The sequence below is a fragment of the Nothoprocta perdicaria genome, unplaced genomic scaffold, assembly GCF_003342845.1.
Source record: "Nothoprocta perdicaria isolate Ctin4 unplaced genomic scaffold, notPer1 scaffold_153, whole genome shotgun sequence".
Lineage (NCBI taxonomy): Eukaryota > Metazoa > Chordata > Aves > Tinamiformes > Tinamidae > Nothoprocta > Nothoprocta perdicaria.
In genome coordinates this window covers 766,649-792,487 of record NW_020454683.1, presented here as the reverse complement: position 1 = coordinate 792,487, position 25,839 = coordinate 766,649, and the positions used below count along the sequence as shown (strand labels likewise).

The 25,839-nt window shown below is 36.3% G+C and overlaps 1 protein-coding gene across 1 annotated transcript in view; it reads right to left on the bottom strand.

Annotated features, from left to right (window-relative positions):
- Nucleotides 1-25,839, bottom strand: part of CNTN5 (contactin 5) — a 615,891-nt gene that overhangs the window by 133,186 nt on the left and 456,866 nt on the right. Inside the window, exons 8-10 of the mRNA XM_026034957.1 lie at nucleotides 23,849-23,951; nucleotides 7,575-7,756; nucleotides 1,388-1,524 (exon numbers count right to left, since the gene is read on the bottom strand). Of these exons, the coding sequence (XP_025890742.1) occupies nucleotides 1,388-1,524; nucleotides 7,575-7,756; nucleotides 23,849-23,951 (422 nt within the window). The remainder of the gene's footprint in view (nucleotides 1-1,387; nucleotides 1,525-7,574; nucleotides 7,757-23,848; nucleotides 23,952-25,839) is intronic.

Sequence of the window (25,839 nt, the reverse complement as noted above, 5' to 3'; positions counted from 1 at the left end):
GAAGGTTGGACTAGATGATCTCTAGAGGTCCCTTCCAACCTTGAACATTTTGCGATTCTGTGATATTCATATATCCAGTCTGTGTATTCATTTACAAATGGAGATGTTTTCTCCCAGAAATGAACAGTTCTATTTTAATTTGGAAAAAAATGCATTATGTAAATTCCCAAAACATTTTTTATTCTAAATATTTTTGAGACTGTAAGAAATAAAAATGTACTGGACAAAAGATATGTGAGCTGATTCAATGATGATTCAATGAAAGAAATAAAGTAAAATAAGCAGCAGATCAAGCCATAAATGATCTTTGAGATAAAATTATGATTTTATCTGGCCTTAATTTTAATATATCACCATAGTTCAACATTTGACATTCTTGCAGTCTTATATGTATATTTTTAAAGTCTTGGTGATGTAGGTATGTTATGCTATTTGCAGAAAATAAATAGAGTTGAAATCTGATGAGCATAAAACATACATTATACCTCTTACTTTATCTTTAAGGGTTATGAAGTGTATAGTATGTACAATGGAAATATGCTGTGAAGTTAGGAAAGAGTTAGATTCAGAGAACACAGGCCTTCCTTGAGTTGTCGCTCACTGTATATACAGAAAAGCTTAGRCACAAGTAACAGTTTTATAGATAATATCACAAACTAAAACAGAAGACAAYAAACAAAAATCCCACCATATAGAGTATTGCTCAGAGGGATATCAAAGCAAATAAATAATAGGGTGATGGAACTGTAGAAACAGCCTTGCCTCCCCCATCTTTCTGAACTACAGGGAATTTCTGATGAATGCAACTTTGCAGTGCTGGARAGCAGCCAGAAGGGACATGCATAGCAAATCTGTCCATTTAGTAGCACTTAAGAAAATCAGAGAATCACAGAATCACAGAATGTTCAAGGTTAGAAGGGACCTCTGGAAATCATCTAGTCCAATCCCCTTCTCTAGCAGGGATACCTACAGCATGTGGCAAAATGTGGCATCCAGGTGAGTTTGGAAGAGCTCCAGAGAATGAGACTCCACAACCTCTCTGGGCAGCCTCTTCCAGGACTCTGTCACCCTCACAGTGAAGTTCTTCCTCACATGCAGATGGAATCTCCTACATTTCAACTTGTGCCCATTGCCCCTTGTCCTAACCCTGGCCACCACTGAGAAGAGCTTGGTCCCTTCCTCCCTACATTTACCCTCACTTTTCAGATATTTATACATATTGATCAGATTCCCTCTCAACCTTCTTTTCTCCAGGCTAAACAGGCCCAGATAAAAGAAGAGATAATATCAAACACTTGTTTGTGAAGTACTTTTAAGTACCTTAATTCCCTTTATCTGAATCAAATTAGAAGCTTGCAACATACTGGTGCTCCATTGGGAAATGTACCTGTGACCACAGTGGAACTCCATTTTTTAGCCAATGATACGTGGGCCGTGGTTTCCCAGTGGCTTTACATTCCCATCGGAGTTGATCTCCACTGTCTAACTGTGTATCATTAAGTTTCTCCACCCAATGTGGGTACGCTGCAAAAAAGAAAAAAGAAAAAAAAATGTACATTCAAATAAACAGACAAACAAAAAACCCAGAAAGTAATAAGATTAACAGATTTCTATAACATTAAGGAAAATAATGCAATGTGGACCTGTTAATGAGTAGTTATGACCAAGAATAGAAAGTCTGTCTGATTTAGTTTATTCCAGTGGTTTAAATTACAGTAGTATAGATTACTGATTTATTATTACTGAATTTAGGAACATTTACCTGGTAGCTTCCATAGAATATTTAGTAACTCTGCTAGACTTGCTAGAATTGCATGAAACAGAGGGGCTACGATAAATTACCTCTTTACTAAAACTTAAGTAACTTAGACCTTGCAGAGTTCCTAAATATTCTATTGCGGCTAACAGGTTCATAAATTCAACAATAATAATTATTCCAGTTCCTCTGTTTCATGCAGTTCTATCAACCTATTGACAAATCATGATTTATTGASCTAGGAATGACTAGAATTTTAGCAAAGTTATCTGCACATGTTCTCATTAAAGTGCATTGTGTTTAGTACATTCAAAATGGTATTTTTTTAAAGCTCAAAATAGTTAGGCATGTATGTGGTTTTTAGTACCTAAACTTCATGTAATAACCTGTTTAAAAGCAGGGAACATCTTTGCAGAGATTCAGATCTTTAATGCAATGGCCAATGACAAATGGTCAATTTGTAAAACTTCATGATTCAGTGAAGAACTGTTTATTCATGTATAGATAGAACAAATGTATGCTAAGAAGTCAGATTTTTTTTTCATATTGAAATAATATCAAGGTCTGTAGCAAAGAGTGCAATAGATCAAATTAATTAACTTAAATAACCTTAAATACKAAGAAAAAAAAATGGGAAAATTGTTGAGGGATTCCACTGCTAAAAGACTATGCAKCATTTCTGACTGGAAAGAAGAGAAATACAGAGGTGTCACAACAAAGACTCTGTTTTGAGCTTCCGCTAATTTATAACCTACCTAAAATGTCGAACTGAGTTTAAAAATAAATCTTTGAATCTGGCTGACATCTGACAGGTCACCAATCAAAGAGGGGAGAAGATCAAAGGAGGCATGACAGATAACTGACTTATTCTGTCTGCATTGATGATGAAGAATGAGAGTCAAATGTCTATCACTCCTAAGCAGAGAAGAGTTTGACTAGGTGATTCTTTTTAAGATATCAGAAGAAGAATCACTGATTTCWTTCTAGTTGAAGAAATCAGAAACCAGATAGACCCAACCTCACTCCCAAACCGAAGACCCAAGACAACTGCTCTTCTGTTCTTACTGTAGTCAAGGTAACACATGAAATGTGTTCTCTCCACACTGAATCTCTGGCTTCTTCTGTTAATTAGAAGACCCCATGTAATACTGGAAGCAACATATGGGTGTTCCTGCTCACTGGCTGCTTAGTAATTGTACTAAATGTTCTAAAATATAATTTAATAGTATTGTCTAGTTTTTTTTTCTTTTCTCTTGAGTGTTTGGTTTGAAGGAAGAATGCTAAGCAGCAATTCTTTCATTTGAAAATGAGCAGAGCTAATATGATTTTGATGCTGTGACAGTTAAATTTGTAATGAAAAAAACATTAAAGTTAGCTGATAGTGTCATAAAATTATGTAATTTCAAAGAGGCATTAAACTAGTGCTAGTAGCATTTTATTTCACTCTTTTTATTATTTTTCTTTTCTGAAAGTTCTGATATATGAGCTAAAACATAAATGGCCTTATTTTTGTTTTTTGGATTTGTTCTCATCCTGAAGTTCAGGAATTGAAATTTGAGCATGAACCTGATTTCACTGAAATAAAATGATCTCATCAGGTTTGATCCAGGGATGTTCTCATAGGTACACAACTGCAGCTCCTCTGACTGTGGCTTTCTTAATAGCACAGTCTTGGCATGGCCACTGGTCTATAACCACACGTTTGCAAATCTCATCTGTGTGMCTGATTGTTGTTGACATGCATAATTTCATTGTCTGGAATGTTTCGGCACCAAATTTTCTCCTGATACATTAAATGGCTTCTGGACTCTAGATTTTCAAGCAGTTGAATTTGTCATCAACAGAAATATTGACTCGGATACCGCTTGGAATGAAAGAAATTAAAATAAAAGAAATTGTGAACAAAATAGCAAAGGTAGATGGAGCAGGAACACAGCTATATAATTGAGAGAAATGTTTTGGCTCACTTTTTGTATTTTTTCCTCTCCCTATTCACTTCTTACCCTGCAATAGGAAAATAAAGCTCATTTGCAAGTGTTTTTCTCCATTATATCTTTATATTTGCACTTAAACTCTGTCAAGAGCTAAAAGAAATATTAAAGAAGGAACTGGAWTTGCAGCCTCTTGCTCAGTCTATTATTTTCTTAACAAAAACAGTTGATCTTCATCTTATTATACACAYTGGAAATGAAAAACTCCTTTTATAATTGCCCTTAATTTTAATTGAAAACTTAAAATATTAACAAGAAGTATTTCAATGGATTCTATAATAACAGATGTTTTTTCTCTTTATAAAGACAACATTCAGCTTGGGAAGCAATGGATGTTTGCCTGACTTTTTTCTGCCCAATGAACAGTTCTGGGGATGAATGTAAGAATAGAAGTATGTATTTTATTATTCAGTAGTCTTTATGGATATTGTGCCATAGCTTTCTATAGTGCTCCAGAGATTTTAAAATCACTGTGGCCATTCTCTGATTTATTTTATTTTGCTTTCCTACACCTCTTTTTATTCATGGATGTCAAAATGTTTTACAAACATAAAATGGCAATAAATCTGCAAACTTACAGGCTTTTTTTTTTTTTTAATCCTTCGTGCCAAATGAAATTCAGATGCAGAAAACTCAGAAAACTCAGACTACTTTCTCAAAAATACCTATGCAACTTTTGGACTGGGGAAAAAAAAAAAAAAAAAAAAAGGAAAGGAGAAAATGTTGTATAGGCAAGTACTTTGACTTCAGAAAGTGTGAATGCGAACAAAGATAGGGCCGAAAAGCTTAATTTTCTGGACACAAGACAACAATAGAAGAAGAATAGGTGTCATGGCAGGGTTAGAAAGACAGCAAATTGCAGGCCTGACTGCAGAAATCTCCCCATTTCAAGCCAGTCTTGCTACCTGCATTTGAGGCTAATGTACAGTGACACTATGCATGCTTCCATGCAGGTTTTGTAGGAAGTGTTTAAAATGCTGCTTGAGATTGAAAACTCTATGCTACCCTTTCATTTTGCCATTGAGGAATAATATCCTTTCTCTGATAGTGTCAGCGGTACCTAATAGATAATGGCTTTTAGTATGGACTGTGCTTAAAGGAAAGCTTGTTTTCCTAAGCCTGTTTATACAAAGAGGGTCAAAAAAAATCTGGACCTACAGAATATTGCAGCACCTGCCAGGGTAGAGTATCTATTCACACATTTATTTTCCCTTGTGAGAGGAGAAAACCTGCATTTGATGTTTCTTGCCTGTGTAATGTAGTGTAACTGTGCGAGCTGGGTTCTCTTTCCCCTTTGCATTGTAAAGCTGGAGCTGAACATCTGGTCTGTGAGGGCTCAACTTTAGTGACAGCTTTTAGTTCCTGTACAAATATCATCCAATTGCTGGGAGTCAGCTGGGAGCATCTTGGATTGGATTTGTCTTTTGTATCACTGTTCTGTCCTAATTTATTTCCTTGTTCTTTTTACTTTGTTTCTTCTTTAGTAATTAACTTGCATTCATTGCAGAGATACCTGCTCTCCCATTTTCAATGCCCCTGAATTGCTTTTCTGACTTCTTTTTTGTTGATACTTGTGTATTGAAACAAAAAGATGTGAGAGGAAAACATATATGAAAATATGAAGAAAGAAAAACACAGGCAAGAAAGGATCTGACAATGAAATCTATATGATTAATGGGGAAGGAGAGGATCAAAGGGAAGAGGAAGATAAAAGGGAAAGGAAATGGGGGAAGGAGGAGGAAAGATCTAGCGGATTCCTCCTGGGCATCCATCTTACATTCTCAAAAGTAAGAGATTCAGAGTGCAAGAAGATCAGGATTGCTCAAACCAGAAGTCGCTGTTGGAAAAATGCCAGTAGTGACTGATTAAAAATGATTAATGCCTAATTTCTTCATGAAAATTTTAAATTTTGTCCTCTCTTCTATTAATAAATTTAACCTTGAATAAAAATCAATTATGTAAATTAAAAGATGACCAAATCACTTAAGAGAAATAACAACCTCTATAAATGGATTGCAGGCATGTATACGGCCATGTCTTGCATTAGCAAGGCAATTTTTCATGCATTTGTTATTTCTATAGTTGAATTTCAGCTAAGTCAGTGCTTACAACTACAGTCCGAAGTTGTCGACATCCAAAACACCACTATCTGGGCAACATCTGAAGTGTCAACTGCATCAGACTGCCATGGTACTCATCGGGATTATAGCATGAGGTAAGAAATCAGTAGTTCGTGACTAAATGTGATGAGACAGGCAGGCTTGGAGGTCGGAGTTTTTTCCAAACTCCGTGGTGGTAAACCAGCTCAGATGCAACTGACAAAATGAAGAAGATTCAAACAGACAGCAAGTGAATTCCTGCAGAGATATGCAAATAGTGAGACATGACTGGCCCCACAGCCTGTTCTGAAATTTTCTAAGAGAGCCTTAGTAAGGAATGATGGCCTACATATGAATTTCTGAGCCAAAATAATCATTGTGTCCTGGAGGAATAACATGTCAGTAAAAAAMCAATGAGCTTTAAGATAAATAATTCATGTCTGGTGTTGTTATGAATTAGAACTATAGCAACAAATGCCCCCAAATCCTGCCAAATCCCTGTAATGGGATGTCAGGGTCTGTAGGCCAATGAGATACTAATGCTGTCTGCTGTCTACTGGAGCCCTCTGATGTGAGAGCCTCACTGAGGGATTTACTTCATCTTGAGGGACAGAAAAGTGCTCTAGGTAGACTATTAATAGCTTGGGCAGCATGTTCTCTGGTACTGAGAAGGTCACTTTTGATCTCCATTTGAAAGCTCTCTGTTACCTGCACTGACCTAGCTCTCCATTATAGATTTTTTTTTTCCCTGAATTTGTCTATAAGGCAGACTTATACAATCAACTTTCAAAATAGCAACATAGTATTATACACACATAACACCTATGTCTCAGGTAGTTGTTAATCAGAGTCAATCTGAAGTGTACCCCCTTTCTGTAATATTAAATAATTTCTAATATGTATATTAGAACAAACTGTACTACCCATAAAGTTAATGACTGAATAAAAATGATTTTGACAACCATACAATAATGAACAATGAAAAATTCTTTTTTTCTAGCTTTGCAAAGTTTATGGAGAAGACGTTCTCGATGGACTCCTAGATTTGGATAGCATCTTTATTTCTCCTCAAAAATGAAAACTGATGAGCTAGCTCACCTCATCCTAACTAATGAGTAAGTGCTATGAGGTRGCTAGAATACTATATCATGTTGTGATCTAAGTTCTGTTTGTGGTTCTTCCACAGGCCAAATGGTGACCTTTTTTAGCCCTCCACAAAAACGGAATCTTAGGATTTTTTTTTCTATTTACAAAAATAGAGGCACATTCAGTTCTTTTACTCATACAATGAAATTAGCAAGTATTCATCACTGAGGAATGGCAAAATGAAGTAGGTTTAATAAAAGAAATGAAAAAAATCCTAGGATATTTATAAAACAGTTTTATGACATGCATCAGATATGAGTTACATGTCTGCATTATATATCATATCAGAAGAATCAAAAATATAGATTTTTAAATGATAAGTATAACATTTTTAAAGGAAACCCTAAACATAAAGAAACATAAAATTCTGCTTTTGTCATCTTTTGAAGGAGTCTATATTTTTCATGTTTCGTACTTTAATGAATTACTGAGGAATAAAAATATGTAGCTTAATTCCATTCCGATCTTTTTTCAGAAGAAAAATATTTCTTTTGCATTGAGCCTGAGCATTCTTCATATATATTTACAGCCTTAAGTGCAGACAAAGCCTTACTGGATAATACTATCTGTGGTCATACTTACTGTACACTTGCAGCTGTCCTCTGAAGACATTCCTTCCACGGGAGTTTTCAGCTTTACATTCGTACATCCCCGCGTCCTCTAGCTGCACATTAGGTATTTCAAGCACAGCTTGGGATTTTCTCAAGCGGGCTTTACTTGGATTATGACCATTAACTTTCCTCCATGAGATTGTTGGAACAGGGCTGAAATATTTAGTAAAATTGCTGTTAGCAGTCTTCCACTATTGAGAATATTGATTCTGAAATTTGGTAGTTTAAATGCTTAATAATCTAAGAAGTAATAAAATATAATCACAATTAAGGTTCAGGCATGCTTGATATGCTTCAGTGTCCACAGGGAATATTTAATAAATGGTTGTTACATGGAAGGTCTCCTCTTCATCCACAAGGGAGACTATATTGGCATTAGGCAATTCAGTTAAATTCTCTCTAGAGCTTCTTTAGCTCTCTATGCTTTATTCCTGCTGTTCTCAATACTTTCACTCTATAGGTTAAAGAAAAATAACAACTTCAAAACCTGGATRAACATAGTAAATTCCAACACTTCCCATTTTTCCTGAAGTGGAACCCAGGTGCTCAGAAAACTGTTATTTTCACCTAACTAGGGGATCTTGAATAACCTGAGGTGATCTAATTTTTGGAGACACTTTCTGCTGCAATATTCTCAGAGTGAACAAATTGGGCCCTTAAATAGTGTGTATTAATGGCACTACAGTATCTAACTTAGTGTTACATGTCTGCTTTCTGGGGCGAAACCATTCCACATAAGCCTATATAAAACCTTTGTAATTTACATTAATAGAGCAGGAAGAATTGCAATAGGTAGTGTTTACACTCATTCGGTTATCCTTTATTTTTACCCAAAGACTTGTCACCAGCCTCTGGACTTTTTGCTACAATGCTTTCAGTTGGTACAGCCATATTTTTCTTCGTGTAGCGAGTTGTGAACTGAAATCTAGACTATTTTGGGTATTCTAATAAAAAAAATCAAAACTTCAAAAAAAGGAAATATAACTGATGTACACTGATTCTTTATTCATTGAAAAATGATTTTGGATTTACTTGCTCTCAAGTCTAAACTTAGATATAAACACACTTGAAAGCCATTGTAGTTTAGGTGGAGATAACAGAGTTTAGCTGTAGTTCATAACAGAGATTCATATTCAAAGTATGACTAATTTCTACCACCACTTACTAACTTCCATTTATGGTACTTGTTATGATTATATAAAGTTGCAATGAAAAACTTTTTCCTCCAATTTTCATGGTGTCCATTTGTAGACACAACATACGCAGCAGTGAGAACCACCCATGCGCAAAGTTCATCCAATGAAACTCTACCTGTGGGTTACTGTGGTTGGGCTCCAAATCTCAGATGAATGGATCCAAATTCAAGTATTTTTAGAGAGATCAAGAAAATTCACAGACTCACAGTTGGACCTCAGAAGTCAATATTAGATTCCCTAATCTTCTTCTTGAACATCACAAGTCATTAAATTTCATTGAGTCTATTAGTATAGTTACCTCCATACGAAATTTGTGTCTTGGTCAAAGTACAGTCCCTGGAATGGAATCCACTATTGATTTGAATGTATCAGAGATAGAGAATCATTGTTTCCTTTTTTTTTTTTTTTTTTTTTTTTTTTTTTTTTTTTTTTTTTTTTTAGTAAACAAAACAGACTGTTCTCTTTTTTTTTCAGCTCATCAATCATGTATATCTTTAGACACATCTGAACACACTAGGTTTTCTTTTCTGACTTAGACATTGGATGACTTGGACATTTTTAGTCTTAAATCACTTTCTCACTGACTGGTTTCATATCTTGGCGTCATGTGAGTTTGACTTAGGATTCTCCTGAGAATCTTATATGGGACTAATTTTATAAAACTTCTTCCCTGTTGCAAGTTACTTTAAATCCACTACATCTACTAGATTCAAAAGAACTTCTATATGACTCAAGTATTTCATTGTCTTCAATTCCAAATACTAAGAAAAAATAAGATACCTCTACCTCTGATATAGTATTTAAAATTTTTTGTTTTTAGTCCTATTTATGATAATTCTCTGATATTCCAAGCCATTTTAATTTATTATAATTTAATAGATACTTGTATATATTAGAACTATCAGCAATATTAATTCCCTCTCCTTCACTTTTAAAAATGTCTTTTTTTTTTATGTCCAATTTAACTCTTTAAATTTGCCCTTAAAGAGCAAATGAGAAAAGTGACCATGAGATGTTGGAAATCACTATCTTGTGAGGACGAATCTGGGCAAGAATTAGGATTGCAGCCCTGGACCTCAAGAGAACTAAATTTGACTTCTCAGGGAGCTCCTTAGAGGAATGCCCTGGACCAGGGTCCTAGAAGGAAAGAAGGTCCAGGAGAGTTGGACAATATTCAAGCACCACTTTCTCCAAGCTCAGGATCAATGCATTCCTACAAGAAAGAAGTCGAGTAAGCGGGGAAGGATACCTGTGWGGATGGGCAAGTAGCTGTTGGGTAAACTTGATGAGAAAAAGAGAGTGGAAGTGGAAGAATGTAAAGTGGAAGAAGGGCCAGACCACATGGGAACAATATAGGAACATTGTCAGAGAATGCAGGGATGCAAGGCGGAAGGCCAAAGCTCATTTAGAATTAAATTTTGCAAGGGATGTCAGGGACAACAGGAAGGGCTTCTACAAATATATCATCAGGAGGAAGACTTGCCTTCTTTGCTTCTGCAAAGCCCCTTTGCTTTTGCAAGCCCCTAAGAACTACAGACTTCATATATGAGAGAGAGACAGGAGAGAAGAAGACTTTCCACTGCTCAAGGAGGATTGGTTTAGGGATTATTTAGGCAAGCTGGGAATACATAATTCTATGGGCCCAGATGGGATGCACCCAAGAGTGCTGAGGGAACTGGCAGGGGTTATTGCTCAGCCATCCTCCATCATCTTCAAGAGGTCATATAGAGCAGGGGAGGTGCCAGAGAACTGGAAGGAACCAACGTCACTGCAATCTGTAAAAAGGACAAGAGGGAGGGCCCTGAAAACTACAGGCCAGTCAGTCTCACCTCTGTCCCTGGAAAGGTGATGGAGCATGATCTTCTAGGCATGTCAAGGACAGGAAGGTGATCAGGAGAGGAAATCATGTTTGACCAACCTTCTAGCCTTCTACAATGGGATGATGAGGTGGATGGATGAGGGGAGAGCCGTGGATGTTGTCTACTTTGACCTCAGCAAGGCTTTCAACACAGCCTCCCATAACATCCTGTGATGAATATGCTCTTTTCCCAGCTCGACCCGACCTTGCACATGTACCCCTATTCAGTTGTTAACCACCAGCAATTTATCTAATCCTGGTAGGCGTCTTCCTGATTGCTTCTCCCACTCAGACGTCAACATAACAGTCCTAATAGCTGCATCCCAATGGGGAGAAAAGGCTAGTACACTAGCAAAGGTCCTTTGACGTGAAAGAAGGACTCTAAAAGTCAATCATTTTATCCTATAAATAAATATGTGGACAGCCCAAGAGCCCCTTGAGCTCTCCTGGCATGGCAGCAGGCTGCACATCAGGATCTCCCCTTGAGCAGGGCCTCTCCAGATTACTCCTCGAGACTGAGAGATTCCTTTCCACAACAGATTTGTGGCAAGTGAATATAGCGTGCTCTGTTTCTGAACTTTGCTTTGTAACTGTGCACAAAATACCTTAATCATAAACTGTTGACCAGGTCTGGAACTAGGATTAGATCCAACCACATGGTCCAATCTGAACCTCGATATCCAGGGAAATCGTGCATTATCTTAAACCATTGTGCAGAGTCTGTGCTGTCATTCATTCAGAGAGTTGGGCAGAGAGGAATGTTATGAGGTTCGACAAGGACAAGTGCAGGGTCCTGCACCTGGGGAGGAATAACCCCAAACACCAGTACAGATTAAGGGYTGACCTACTTGAAAGTAGCTCCATGGAGAGGGATTTGTGGGTCCTGGTAGATACCAAGTTAACCATGAGCTAGCAGTGTGCCCTCGTGGCCAAGAAGGCCAATGGGATCCTGGCCTGCATCAGAAGGAGTCGTGGCAGCCAGTCGAGGGAGGTAATTCTGCCCCTTTTCCCACTGTGGTGAGGCCACACCTGGAGTATTGGGTGCAGTTCTGGGCTCCTCAATAGAAGGGGGATGTGGAACTTCTAGAGAGGGTCCTGCAGAGGGCGACGAACACAATTAAGGGCCTCAAACATCTCTTGTATGAGGAAAGAGTAAGTGAGCTGGGCCTTTTTAGCCTAGAGGAGGAAAGACTGAGACAATATCTGATCAATATGTATAAGCACCTGAGGGAATGGAGGGAGAATGGGTCCAAATTCTTCTTGGTTTTGGCCAGTGATAGGACAAAGRGTACAAGTCGAAACACAGGAAGTTCCATGTATATTTGAGGAAGAACTTTATCATGAGGGTGACAGAGCCCTGGAGCAGGCTGCCTTGGGARGTTGTGGAGTCTCCTTCTCTGGAGCTCTTCAAAAGCTGCCTGGATGTGACCCCAAGCCATGCGCTCTAGGTGTTACTGTTTGAGCAGAGGGGTTGGACTAGATGATCTCTAGAGTTCCCTTCCAACTTCAGCCAATCTGTGATTCTTTGATTCTGTGAAATTCTGGGTTATGAATGGGAATGGAGGATGGCTATATTTTATTTTCTTTAAGGCTTCCATACTGCCAAAGTCACACATTATGTCTTATTTGCCCTGTAACCCTACCTCCAGGAAAACCTGTGATGAAAAGTTTTTGCTCTGTTATCCTAGAAAATAAAAGGTTCAGCAGAATAAAGCTGGTAAGTGGATTCTTTTTCATGGTGTACCTTTCAGGGGAACAATGAAGTCATTAGAAAACATGAAAGTTGGCTCATTTACCTGCTATAAGGTTACTGTGAAATTCATGTATTTAGGACTTTTTTTTAAAATTGCATTTATGTCTAAAAAAATAGCTATTAGGCAATCTGTATAAAACAAACATGTAATATAGCAAATTCAGAAGAAACTTTTTGTAGTCTAAGTCATTAGGAAACATTTTAAAAAATATATAAAGTTTACTTCTTTTTCATTGGCATGAGGTAATAAGTGGATTTTTTCAAGGAGATAAAATTACTTTAGCTGTGAAGATTTAATGATTTCAAAGGAAAGTACTCCCAAACTGCAAATCATATTCACAGACAACTTGTAGGTCTGTTTAATGAAGCTTCTTATTTTCCTTGCATAACTCACAAGTGAGGTATGAATTTTACATCTGAAGTAAAAATATATCTATACATATTTCTCCTTTGTGACTCATGAGAGAATGGAATGAAAGAATGAAATATATCACAGTAAGGATGTGAAAGAATAAAATGATGTGACTGTTCTAGAAAACTCATAAAATGTACCATAAAAAACTAAGTAACATATGCACACATTGTTCATCCTTTAAAATGATCCACAGCCTTTTAAAAAGCTAGAGTAACAGCAAAAATATATTGATATGTTTAAGGTAATATACATAGTTATTAAATCTTACAATAATAATTATAACTGATTTTTATTTGGGGCTTATCAAGCCTCTATGGGAATATTAAGTTTTTTGTTTATTACATAAAAGGTACTTAATGTTACACTCCTCAGATTTAACCCATGAGTTGAGTTCACTTATCACTCTTGGAAATATTCTTTGAGTATCTCAGGTAAATCATGGCTCCAATGTGACAATCCTCCAACATGATTTCAGAAGGAACAGCATTAAATCATTCATTAAAACTGAAATAAAAATTCTAAGAGGTTACCTGTGCCTGTGATAGACATTGCTATGTCTGTGTTTACTTTGAATTTGAAAAAAATGTGGGCCACTGTTCTGCATTTACAGTTAAAGGACTGAATTTTAAAAGCAGGACAGATGCTACTGAATTCATCAGGTATTCTTCATCATTGTCACAATGAAACAGAAATATTTTTTAAATTTTTTGGAAAGAATTTTGTACAATTCCTTTCAATTGCATTTGAGAAAGAATTCACTTGGATTATGCAGGATATATTTACTTCAGGAAAGGAATAAGATGGAAATGAGGAAATCTTTAGATTTTAAAATATATTTTCCATGGATCTGAGCTCCTAGTTTTTCAACAATATCTTAAATAGGAGTACATTTTCTATTTTGGAGGGGAACAGGAATTTATTCCTTTGAAATATTTTGCCTTCTATTGCAGTTTCAATTCCGTGAACATTATTTCTTAGCACACATTTCTTGCTGTACCTTCAAATCCACATGTGCACATCACACTATACCTCGAAAAGCTACATGCCTGTGTATTTGAGATTAGAAAAAGCCCTTTCCCCTTATGCCCTGCAGCCTACCTCCTGTGTTAAATGTTTTTTAATTAACACGGAGTAATTATGTACAATTACAATTTTGAGCTATATCATGAAATTCTCACCATCACATATATACTTCCCAGAAATGTACATCTACTAGTTGCAAAATTTTACCTTTAGAATGTACTGTATGTATATATATATATATACACACATACACACACACACATATGTGTGTGTATATATATATTATATGTATATAAAATATAAGTATATATATTCACATGCAAAGTGCAAAGATTTTGGAAAATACCTCATTATTTTATACAGGTTATAACTCTTCCTTTAACTTGGTTATTGAACGATACTTAAAACTCATGACGTGTAGCTACGGAGAGTACRAGTGATTTAAGGACAGAATTACAATAGAAGGTGATGATGATGCTGGCATCACCAGGAGCAAGTTTGGATCTGCAAGCCATATCAACAGGAGATCTATGGCTGCGCTACAAAGGTGTGATATGTATGTGATATGTATCTGCTGTATGTGAGTGCAGATGTGCATCCTCTCTAGAAAGGTCTTGTACTCTACCAGCATTGAGCAGAGGCAGCAGGTTTTAAAATAGAATAATCTACCAGAAGAGGGGACATGTTTTGATGGGTGTTCATATGGAGTCTTAGAGAGCAAATATCACAGTAGCAATCTGATTACTCATCATGTAATGCTATTTTAGAACCAGACTTTCCTGAACATTTTTTTTTTTTTTCTTCTCCCTATGTCCCAGGCAGTATTTCTTCAGATGAAGCATTAGTGCAGTATTTTTGACTTTACAGATCAACTCTACAGTGTACAGTACAGGTCAGTGCTAGAGGGGTAGCTACAGTGAGTCTAGTACTTCAAACAAACAACCGATTTATCATCACTCATGACACACATGATCTTCATGTGTAAATCTGGTGTATCTGGGAAAGTTTTAAAATCTGCAGTGGGATGACTTCTGAGGGTGCTGGATTCAAGTTTTTTGGAACCATAAAACTTTATGTGTACTTATTTCTTTCTGTGAAATCCTGAAGAGAAATATGGAAACAGTTACTCTGAGGAACTGCTATTGATAATTGGCATAATTTTTCTGATCCTCTCCTTTTGACAAGGATGGAAAGACTGAATGTATCATTCCAAATAGTAGGTTTGGAGCACAAATATTGGCTTTCCTGTTCTTCCTTATCTTAGATTGAACATTTAACCTTTACAGGTTTTCTTTTATGGTGATGARGGAAAGAGATACTGCTTATTTGAGGCTGATGCCCTACTTAAAGGGATTTGCTTTTGGTGGGAGTATTTTGGAGTATTTATCCAGAGCAAGGCAGGATGAAGTCTGTGAGGTCTACTTGAGTTTTATCAAAGAATCTTTATTTGCTGCACTATTATGAATGATTATAATGTTTGTAACAGCATTATAAAGGCTCAAAAGAAATCTACTCAAAGAAAGGCAGAACTCTATCCAGATGATTGAAATGTAGAGATAGCAGCAAATCCTGCTCTTGCAAATTATGACATACATTCTTATTCAATATGAATTGAAAATGAACTTTAAAGTGGATGAAAGCCTTAGAAGGATTTATTTGACATAAACAATACACACTGTAACCATAAAAGGAAAAAATCCTGGACCCATTCTTTTCTTACATGGAGTGAGCGGGAAGATGCAATGTTCACATTCAAAAGGGTTCCTTCCTCTCATCAGGAATAGACAGAGGAATAGACAGAGGAATAGACAGTCCTACTTATACAACTGACAGACATAGTTCTATAGTTTTTTTAATTTCCGTCTTGGAACTGTTTTCCTTTCAGTGAAGTTGAAGAATAGCTTTGGCAGCATCCATGTTTGTTGTCTTATAGAATTAACATTTTTTTCCTAAACTGAGAAGCAGTGGGGAGGAATAGAAGTGATCATTATTTTCTGTGCTATGAGATTTGGCAGAAAACATCTATTCCTATATCTGCTTTTGTCTTTAGACTGGAGTTTGATCTCCTGCAAATCATTCTGTTTTAATCCCCTATGCCACAGTTTTCCTGTTAAGAAGAGGATATAATGATATAACCATTTTAATACTCCAGGATCTGTAGATAAAAAGTGAAATTTCAAAGAAGAAACACTTTGTGGGAGTGAAGGTAAACTACTATCAGTGGACTTCTACACTGCAATTTTCTTAACATATAAGATGCTAAAATTCCAGCAGAGTAGCTCCATTTGGTTCACATGGCAATTATGTACGTATGTAGGTATATGTAGGTAAAACACTGACTATAAGAATCCCTAATACCAATATGGAATTGATCTAGAGAATCTAGAATGATTTCCTCTGTAGTATCTTGACATGTCATTATGCTCAGCCAACTGAAATTTAGCTTTCTCTTTGCCTGAAAACTGTTTAAATTCTGTGTAGAATTCCTCAACACTCCCTCCATTATTTATCTATCACAAACTTAATGTAATGATGGTCAGTAGATCCAGTGCAGAGAATAAGAGGCTATGTACTCCTTGCTCAAAGAAATCAGTAAAAGTGCAGGTGATTAATGTGCACTGAATATCCTGGATATAGAACCAGCTTGTGTGCAATATCACAGATGTTTTTGTGTGTCACAGTTCCTGGGGGCACAGCCAAGTATGTTCATTCTTTTGGTACCAGTATAAGGAGACAAATAATCTCCAAAACTAGAATGTCTAGGGTGGAGGAACTGCTGGTACTGAATGATCAAGCTGTTTCAGGTAACATTTCAGAGATGTATCTCTGACTCCATCAAACTGTAAAGATCTGCTGGCATATCCCAAAGAAGCATCAACCGAACTGATTTAATTGCCTCTAAAAAGTGAAACCTGTTTTATATCACAGATGTTAGTATTGTTTTGCATCCAAGACCTGTTCTTCTGGCATTCAGCAGCTGCCTGCTGCCTTGACCCCTCACTCATCCTGATGCTCCTGGGACTCGGTGTAACATAATTAACAGTAGTTGTGTGTGTGATTTAAACTCTGATCAGTGCATTGCTTCGAATGATCCTTGGCATAGCACCAGGGCTGGAGCAGGAGGCAGCCACACATTTATATTAAGGAGCCCTTAGAAAAGGGTTTGATCTTGAATATCCTCATGAACCCTTTCTTGACACAGGATTAGTGAGAGATAGTCAGATTTTGGGAAGGTCCTGTCTGTTTTTCTTCAAAATTCAAAGCAAAAAATAAATCCTGCTGGGTCTGAACCCACACTGAACATATTTGTATACAGAAAAAACCCAAATATTGTTTCCACAATAAGGATGATATGACCAAGGTAATATTGTATTTGTCAAGACTGGACAATAGACAGATACAAGTCAGGGACTGAGCTATGGAATGTTTGGAGCAAAATTTAACTGCTGGACTGAAGGAAAAAGCCACATTTTCTCAAATTGAATAGTAGACAGGACTACATTTTGTTCATTGCAATTAAGAAATGATGTTGAGGAAATACTGGAAGCATGTTTAGAGATACCACATACAAAAGTGAGGATGTCAACTAGAGAAATGTGCAATCTAGATCTGTGACTCCTCATTTTAGTTTGATTTTCTGAATTTTTGTTTCTGGAAGGAATCACATATAACTGAAGTCTGGAGGAAGGAAAACAAGAACAAAGGAAATAGCACTATAAAAGCTTCACAGAGGTGAACAGATGCACTTCTAAATTCCTTCTTTTTTGAAACTTCTCTCGTGTTCATTTCAGTTATGCTGTTTGCCAAATGCTGACCAGAGCTCTTAATCTACATTCATTTAACATGAAGGCTTGCAAAGTTACTACACCTTTCAAATCTCTCTACATCTGCAAAAAGATTTTCAAATAGTTAGAAACCTTCTCTATAGAGACTGTACTCTGTTACTGCCTTATGAACAACTCAGAGAAAAATAACATCTTTCCTTCAGCTATTTCATGGCCACCAAGAGACTGCACTTAGGCTTTGCTCCAATGCAATCTTTGTCCAATGTTTGTATCTCCTAAGCTCCAGTAGAGTGCCCTTCACTAGCTCATACCATTTCTTTATATAATCTTTGCTCAGATATCATATTTATCTATTCAAATACTTTTTGTCTTTATTCATTATAAAAGCTACAATAAGCTATACATCTATATAGCGTGTACTGAAAATATTGATGCTGAAAAATAAATGTATTTTTAATAAAACCTTGAATAACAGCTAGAAATTGGTCAAAGGGTTAATATAAAATCCTATATTTCGTGTATTTATAAGTGTAAGATTTTTGATAATCAGAATTGTTTATTATTTCAAGAGAATATTTTAGAACATTTTGAAAATCATCAGTCACTTGTGTGTAATTGTGTGATTTAAATATATATAATTTCATCCTCTTTTAGGAGGACCCTTTTCATCATTTAGAAAGTAAGATTTAAGAATGGGCTATCAGCTGAGTTCTTGCAGGCCRTATTTCAGATGGATGAATATTTATGACTGAGCTATAAATCTCTCCAAAAGAGAATTTATAATGGCATTATTAAGCAATGGCAATTCTAACAATATAAACAATGCTTCTATCATAGCACTCTCACCATAATTCAGTAATAAAAAGAAGTCAATATCTCTATTTTATTTTTATCTTTAAGTAAGAATACTTCACAGTAAAAATATGGAGTTGACATTACTAAAGTGACCTAAGCTAGCATTTATAAAGAATATTGATATACTGTATAAATGTTTCTATTATACAAAAATAGCACTAGCATAAAACAATCTCTGCAAAATTCAGAAAGCACAAGCACATGGAATACAAGAAAAATTGGYTGTCGGCACTGTTGTCTATTGATTCTTTTGATTAAAATCTATCTGCTGATCTATGAGGATAAAAAAAGAAAAAAAACACAGTAGTGGAGAAAGGATGCGTAAAAATTTTTATTTTTTTCAGCAAATCAATACTTTAGATTTGCTACAGGGCTTAGGAATTCTATTTTAAAAGCAAAGCATACCAGTCTTAACTTGTTACTCAGATTGACAAAGTTTGGTGATTAAAGTGTAGCGCACATCCTCCAATTTGTTTAGGTGATAAATAAAATGTAATTACCTACTCTGAATTGACTGTTGGCATGATCATAAGACATATATGTATTTTTATATATATATTTCTGTCTCGACAAAGTAATGAAGTATGAGGTTTATATCAGAAATAAAACAGAAATTGCTGCATGGTGTGATCYATGGCCAAAAAATGCCATCAGAAAAAGTTTGAAGAATGAGGGTGATAAAAGGTGAGTGCACTACGCACAATTTGGTATCGAAAAACCTGTGCAAAAGAGTGACACTAGAAGGCTTATGTTAATGTGAAAATGGAAACCAAATGAGAGCTATTTGAGGAGGAGAGGAGAGGAGAGGAGAGGAGAGGACTGTCATTTTTTTGTTTTTCTTGTGCTTCTTCCCTCTGGAGGCAACAGTCTCTGCTCACTCTAGAGAGGTGAAATTTACAGCACTTCATGCCAGGTTGGACAAACACTCCTTTGTCATGGTTTGAACTGTGAAAACTTGCTCATTTTGAGCTCTTTAAAAACAATCATTCCCATCTGTAAATGCTTTTAAGTCCCATGTTAGAATCATAGCGTTAAAGGCACTTATTAGATAAATATACTTCCAAAGTCAGGATGTGCTAAAGTTAAGAATGCTCCACTTGAGTTTTTCTTTCAAGAACTTCTGAGAACTTCATTACTGAATATGGCATATTGTGGGGACAGAAATTAACGTTGTTTTACCTATCAGCACCATCATTTTCGTGCTTTTAATACAGAGCAAAATGAAGTCAATATAACTCTTCTCTTTGAAAGTGTACATAAAAAAAAAAAAAAAAAAAAAAAAACCAGTTACTCTGAGATGCTCTTGCAAGCAATTTCAGCATTATTTGAAAGAAAATGCAAAAGGCAGCACCCTAAACAAGCAGTACAAGAAAAACTGCGTTAAGGGAACAGGAGATGGCAGGACTACTGTAATTTGTGTAAGTATGTCAGCTGGGAAAGTCATGGTTTCTTTACTGTAACCTACACACAAGGCCATGGTTTGTCTTGCTGATTTATATAATGAATGATATCAGAGTGATGGACTTGTCAGAGAAGTGGAAAACAACTATCTGGTTACCAATAATCTCATGAATATGTTTTTCAAAAATGAGCTTGTCTTTTAAAATAACAGGTAACTGACAAAAGCAGTGAAAACTGTTAACTGAAAGAACATATTAATACTCTAGTGGTTAAAGAACGGAAAAGATGTAAGTGTTTTGAATTTTTCAATTCAGTAGTATTCAAAGCAGACCCTTTCTAATGTTATAGAGATATTTATGTTTAGTGCAAATTTTGGATAATTTTGAAAGCATTTTTTGACATTTTTTCCTTTGAAAAAAAATTCTCTGGCATATTAGAAAACAAATGAAAGTTTTAAGTGTTCCTAATTCAAATGACATGATGATATGGGTGGCAGAAAATATAGCCATATACTACATATGCAGACATATATGCATATATAAGTGAAGAAGTAATCAAAAAACAAAGTTCTTGTGAGAATATGACAGCAAATATGGTAGTAAAACAACCTTTCAGTAAAAATGGACCTTGATAAATACCACAAATCATAGATCTCTAATTGCATAATACCAACTGATATATATTTATTACATTAAATTTTATTACTTTTATTACTGGCAACTCTGCCTGTCCTGTCCGGTCTTCTGCTCTGTCTCAACAATCAACCATGGATCTGTGCAGAGATTGTATCTAAAGATTGTTGCTCATTATGAGTAGCATTATCTAATACAAATAACACCATTTTCAGGCATTTGAATTCTGTAACATTTTAAATTCCATAATTCCTTGATGAAGTGACATCAGTAATATATTACTTCCAGTTGTATCTGGACCAGCTGCATATTGTTTGGGTCAGAATAACCTGCTTTTCAGGAGATTTCAGCTTGTCAAGAGATTGAAATGTGATTTTCGTTTGGAGACAAAAGGTGCTCAGCTCCAATTTATTCAGTTTTAATTCCAACAGACATAGTAGCTGGCACTTCTAAATATCAATATCAATAAATCAATAATCTGTAACTAAAGACTAGGCATTTTCTGGGTGTTTGTCAAATGCCAACCACTGGAAATCTCTGTGGAACCTATCTCATTCCTATCTCATTCAGTGACAGGGGATAGTGGAGGGACAGTGTCAGGCAGCTACATTAAAGCATGAGAAAAACAGCAGCACACAGGTTTGTGGACTGTAAAAATTGGACATGCGCACCAAATGTAGTATAACAAGAAAAGAGCTGTAAAAAGTCTTAGGATTAAGAAATAGGGGCAGAAATGAAAAAGAACTGGAAATTTCTTGCATTTCTACCTCTCATCTCAGCCTCCAGGTTTCAAATGACACCTGAAATGTCATCCCTGTAATTGTTACCATGTCTAGTTGAAAGCAATTTCCACACAGCTGATTTGATTTTCCATTAATGACTATGAAAAGAAGATAAGGAACATTTATGGTAAAAGTAGTTGCCCATTAAGGCAGCAGTAAATTGGGTCAGCTTATTAGATAACCTTAAATTTCTTGGTGGTCCCGATGAATTGTTTTTGTTTGTTAGAAATTACCATCAAATATGAAACTAGAAATAAGTTAATTGCTGTTAAACTTAGTCTTTCTTATGTGGCTGTTTGGATACTGGCTGACTTCTCTCAAGGTGCTGATAATGAGATGTATTTGTAGCTGCTTTTCCTGCCTGTCAGAGATTGATATGAAAGACAAGTTTTGGCATACCTCCTCCTCACTGGGAAAATGATAGCTGACTTGGTATGTTTCAGCAGCCACAATTTAAGTCCGGAATAATGAAGAAAAAAATAGAACGTGCTTGTTACTGCTGTTTCAGCCATTGCCCAGAGACTGTAGGGGCCCTATTGCCAACTATTGATCCATCATAAAAGTAGCTAGGGTTGCTGACAGAAGAGAGCCTGGAGCTACCAACCTCTGCAAACCATCTCTTCCCTTGCATTTTTCAGCATTTTTTTGAATCTCTCTAGTTGTTGCTTTTCTCCCCTCTCATATACCTCTTTCTTTATCTTCACTACATAAAACACAAAGCTTATATTTCACCATGTAAAATTTTGCCTCTCCTTCTTGCCTTCCAAACAGCTGTTTACATTGAATTGGGGAAGAAATCTGCAAAATCGATTGCCTTCATTGCTTCTGCTACAGGATCTAAGGTCTTTGCTCTCCAACACTTTGGTTGGACTGATTAGACAGTGCYCTGTCTCTCCTTGAACTTCACTAGGCTTAAATGGATAAAATTAGAAAATATTATCAGAGTTTATCTGAAATTATTTACAAATATTCTGTATTGGTCTTCTGGTCATKAAGGGTTTCTGGATTTAAGCTAGACAATTGCAGATGTTTGGAGAAACAGACAACAAGGGAAATAAAAGATGTAGACACATTTTGTCCAACCAGTAAACAGGAATTGTTAAGGGATATTGCTGAATTCAGTGACATGTGAGGGTCAAAATGACCACAAAAATGAGGATAAAAAAAATCTCCAAACGTGAAACAAAATATCTCCCAGGTTATGAAGACAGGTTTTGGAATATTGGAATTTTTTGGAAAATCAGACTTGAATAGCAGTCTGGAGGGGTAAACCTCAGGTAAATAAACCACCTTTTATTTATTTATTTATTTATTCTCTCATGTTTCATTCCTGCTTTGATAAACAAGTAGGAAAAGTTGGCATGGGGATAATGTATTCCTGGCCTGGCCCTAGACTAACTGAATTGTAAAACTCCACCGCAAGAGACACAAAGACATTTCCTCTGCTATTGTTTAATCCAGGCTAGAATATAAAGATACTGTATGTGCTTAGTTAATCTATGAAAGAGAAAAACAAACAAGATACAATAAACATTTTATTCAGCAGCAAGAATAGAAGGAAAACTATGAGTAAAAGAAACTAGAGAATGGATCTGAATTCTTATATCCTGTGCAGTGAGATTTCTTGCACATGAATGTGCTTGTCCACACATACATTCACCAAATTTTGTGGTATAAATATATGAAAAAAATGTATCTTTTCTATTTTTTATATATCTCTAGTGACATATCACAAATGGAACATCTGTTTTTTAGCAACTTACATATATGAAAACAAAAATAATTTACTTGAATCATTAACATTGCTATATCTGTCTGACTGTGTACCATCTTTGTCACACTTATTTTGGCAACAGTAGTGATAGTAACTGTCACAACAGAATCCTTGCAAAATGTTAACAGTTCCCTCATGTATTCTGTAATCTGAAAAACATCTAGGGCTTATTTCACTCCTCATTTGAGCTTATGAAACTACAAAGAAGTACTTCTAAAAACCTTCTGTCCCTATGGTTACTACCAGTCCCTTGGACATGAATATTAAAATACTAATGTTCAGGAGTGCTAATAGGTCAGAAATTAGACAATTGACATTGCCACAAAGTATATGAAGACACTAATAGAACATTTTTCTTTGCAGTTCGCCTCATGCATAAACTATGCATTAGAGAAAAAAAAAAGACTTACTAATTTTAACCAAGATAATTTAGCAGAAAAAAAGTGGAAGTTACTGATTTGTACTAACAGTGAATAAATAGGAGAGTCTGATGAAGTCTTCTTTTAAAATGAACTTTATTTGTTGTTTATAAGAACTACTACTTTTCATTCTGATAAAAAAAAAAAAAAAAAAAATTCCTTGTATGAATTACTGTCCATGGAAATGACTGGGAAGGGAAATCATAATTGGCCACTTAGTCAAAAGGTTATTTTGTGTGTGCAGGGAGGACTGCTTGTTAAAATGGAATCTAGCAAACTAATGAAACCCCAAATTAGGCATGTCACGTCTTAATGAACAATGCTGTCTGATTATGGAAGAAACTGTACTTACTTGCCAAGTGCGAAACACTCCATTCTAACAGTACTTCCCTTAGCAGCTGTAACTGTGTAGGGAAAATGGACTTCAATTTTGGGTTCGTATTCTCCCATCACACCTGGAAAATAAAGAACCAATATATGAAATATCACCAGTTTTCCATAAGCTGCAATTATTGCAGAGAAATCCTGCTGACTGCTTTTTGAATCTACACAGCTGCAAAGCTGGAATTGACAAAAATAGCTTAATTTAATGCAACATGCTCTGCTTAAGTCCTGTACATATGCTAAACCACTTTTTAGGGTTACCAGCAGCACAACAGCAAATTTAAAAGCAGGATTTATTTTTGCAACCACAGGTTAATGTTTATGGTTTGAAAGATTAAAGTAGGCAAACAATTTTTGAAGGATGAGGTTTTTCATACACCTAAACTTTGTTTACTGGTGCTGTGACAGTTGTGACAAATAAATCACCATATCTTGTTGTGTGCTATTGAGGATCTTCCAGAATCAGCAAGAAACAGTCAAACATTGCAAAGACACTTGCATACACAGTCACAAACATGGGCACAGAGAGAGGCACAAGCAGAATTCAGTTATTCTAGTTCCAGTGACCTTTTTAATTTGGAATATCATTAATTAACCAAGGCAACAGACTCAGTACTGTTAAATACAACTATCACACCATTCAGGGATGTCAAAAATATGAACATAGACATCAGCAGAGTTATCTGGCATTTGCTGTAGAGTGACTGACGGATTTGGAGAATTTCAGGAGTTTAGGATATGAGAAATGATCAGTGAAGGGAGGTGAGAAGTTTGTATTTGATGTGACTTAATGAAAGGAAATGTCATAGTCAGAATGGCAGGAGGCAAACATGCCTCCAAAGGAAGGAAATATTTTTTGCTGGAAATGACAGTTTAAAAAAGAAAAAAAGGAACGTCAATTCTTTCCCTTGCAAAAACTGCTGCTGTTAAACTTTCTTTGGGATGATTCCTTAAATCAGAAGAGAACTATCAGTGAAAATGAGCAGGAATAAAATTTGACTAGTAAAAAACTAACTAGTTAAAGCAGACATCCACTTTGGAGGAGAAGCAGTTTTCCTATGTTTTACCATTTACTACCAAATTTGCTTTTTCTGTTCAGCAGTAAAAGATATTTTTTTTGAAAAAGTTAAGTGGAAAGAAGCAAATAAAAAAGATTCAGACAGCATCAGGACAAACCTGTGACCTCTCAGGAAATGCCCCTATTGCAGTTTCCCCTACTTTCCCTTTATTGATATTGATATTGCTAGGCAAAGTGAATGAGAAAAAAGGAGTGTAGAGCTTGTGGACAGGCCACGTGGGAGGAATACAGGCGCATTGTCAGAGAATGCAGATGAGAAATGAGGAAGGCCAAAGCCTGGATGGAATTAGAGTTGGCGAGGCATGTCAGGGACAACAGGAAGGGTTTCTATAAGTRTGTCAACAGCAAGAGGAAGAGAAGGGAAAATGTTAGTGCACTGCTGAATGGGGAAGGGGCCTTGGTGACGGAGGATGCCGAGAAGGCAGAGCTACTAAATGCCTTCTTTGCCTCTGYCTTTACTGCTTCCCCTATGAACTGCAGGGCTCAAGTGGAAGAGATATAAATGGGCCAGAGGAAGACCTTCCGCGGGTTGAGAAGGATTGGGTTAGGGATCACTTAGGCAAACTGGCCACTCAAAAATCTATGGGCCCAGATGGGATGCACCCAAGAGTGCTGAGGGAATTGGCCGAGGTTATTGCTCAGCCTCTCTCCATCATCTTTGAGAGGTCCTGGAGAGCAGGGGAGGTGCCCGAGGACTGGAAGAGAGCCAATGTCACTCCAGTCTTCAAAAAGGGCAAGAGGGAGGAGCCGGGCAATTACAGGTCGGCTAGCCTCACCTCCATCCCTGGAAAGATGATGGAGCAGTTCATCCTAGAGAGAATCTCCAGGCATCCGAAGGAGAAGAAGGTGTTGAGGAGCAGTCAGCATGGATTCACCAAGGG